The sequence below is a fragment of the Phytophthora infestans genome, genomic scaffold (genome assembly GCF_000142945.1).
Source record: "Phytophthora infestans T30-4 supercont1.37 genomic scaffold, whole genome shotgun sequence".
NCBI lineage: Eukaryota > Oomycota > Peronosporomycetes > Peronosporales > Peronosporaceae > Phytophthora > Phytophthora infestans.
Window position 1 is genome coordinate 1,157,509 of NW_003303722.1, and position 1,394 is coordinate 1,158,902.

Genomic DNA, 1,394 nt, shown 5'->3' on the forward strand with positions numbered 1-1,394 from the left:
CTCGTCTCCTCAAGCTCTGCTTCACAGCGGCGGGAAGACAAATCCCAACTTGGACGGGACGAATCCTTCGGCCTCCTCCCGGAGGAAGGTCGCGAGCTCTCCGCGCCTTGTTGCCGTTTGACGGCTGACGAGATCAATGTCCACAGCGCAAACCCACTGCACCACGTCAACATGGCGATTCACCATCGCCTGCAGCAGTCCGTCAGTCGACACGAAGCTGGTTTCCACCTCTACCGGAGCATCGGTTGACTCTAATTTCGCCTTCATCTTTGCTGTAATCTGAGGAGTTACAGTCGCTTGGAGCCACCGCAACACCCGAAGTTGACCGTAACTGGCCGCGCTAGTCGCCATCGTCTTGACAAGTTTCATCTTACGTGAACTTTCAGGCACTTTACGGAAGAACGTGAACTTCTCGTGCAGCCACGCGAGGATCCCGATCTGTCCGCAACGCGCAGCAGCAATCAACGCCTCGTTCCAGATCGAGAGTCGGCCTAGCTTCGCGTGAAGCTCTGCAGCCGGCACATTGAGGAAAATCTCGCAGTTGCCGCAGATCCAAGTCACCACGTCCAGGTGGCCCATTGCACAAGCCACGTGAAGTGCGTACTCCACGCCGTGTTGCCGGAATCGCTCCTCAGTGCGTACGGGTTGGAACTTGAGGAAGACGTACGCGAGGTACGGAAACTGTCGGTACTTGACGCCCCATTCCACGATAGACGAGTCGCCCATCAGCGTCGAGCTGTGAGTCTGGAACCATTGAAGCACGTCTCCGGCCCTGGTGTATCGCATGATCGCAGTAAAAGTCTGATGCGTGAACAATTGCGGGTGCTTGACACTGTAAAGCTGCTTCAGGACGAAGAGATCTCCACGCTGCGCAGCCCACAGCGGCATCCACTCGAGACTCAATGAGGCTTCGGGACAGTATTTAACCGCGAGACGGACGAGCTTGGTCTGCCAGTACGGGCTCGTCTTGGCTGGTAGTGCCCACGCGAACGGGTCGAACCCAGGACGCTTGCCTGTTGTAGCTGATCGCACTCCGGCAATGCGATTGGTACCAGGCCCAAGTTCGGTACCGTTCGTACCGGTAACAGCAGTGGTGGATGGCTCCGTTGACGCACTAGCACCACTAGTATCGTTGCTGATCTCCAGCGATTCCTCGTCGGGCGTTCCTCGTACGATCTCACGCTCTTTCATTGTCAGCGCGAAACTTGGAGACGCCAACTTGTTCTTCAGCAGCCACTCGATCATGTCGAAGTGGCCCAGAGACGCACAGCGATACAGCGTGCTCCCGTCCACGACATTCAGAGGCCTCGCACACCCAGACGAGCTGAGATTATCATAGGAAGATCGACGTTTGATCGACGCAGCTGACAGATCGGATACCATCGAATCGATGG

The 1,394-nt window shown here is 56.7% G+C and overlaps 1 protein-coding gene across 1 annotated transcript; it reads right to left on the bottom strand.

Annotated features, from left to right (window-relative positions):
• Nucleotides 1-21: 21 nt before the first annotated feature.
• Nucleotides 22-1,383, bottom strand: PITG_15479 (uncharacterized protein; the record flags this gene model as incomplete). The annotated part of the gene is made up of 4 exons (XM_002898377.1): nt 22-228; nt 292-1,008; nt 1,087-1,101; nt 1,174-1,383. 4 exons carry the CDS (start codon nt 1,381-1,383, stop codon nt 22-24), a joined length of 1,149 nt encoding a protein of 382 aa, XP_002898423.1.
• Between the last annotated feature and the right edge of the window lie 11 nt (nt 1,384-1,394).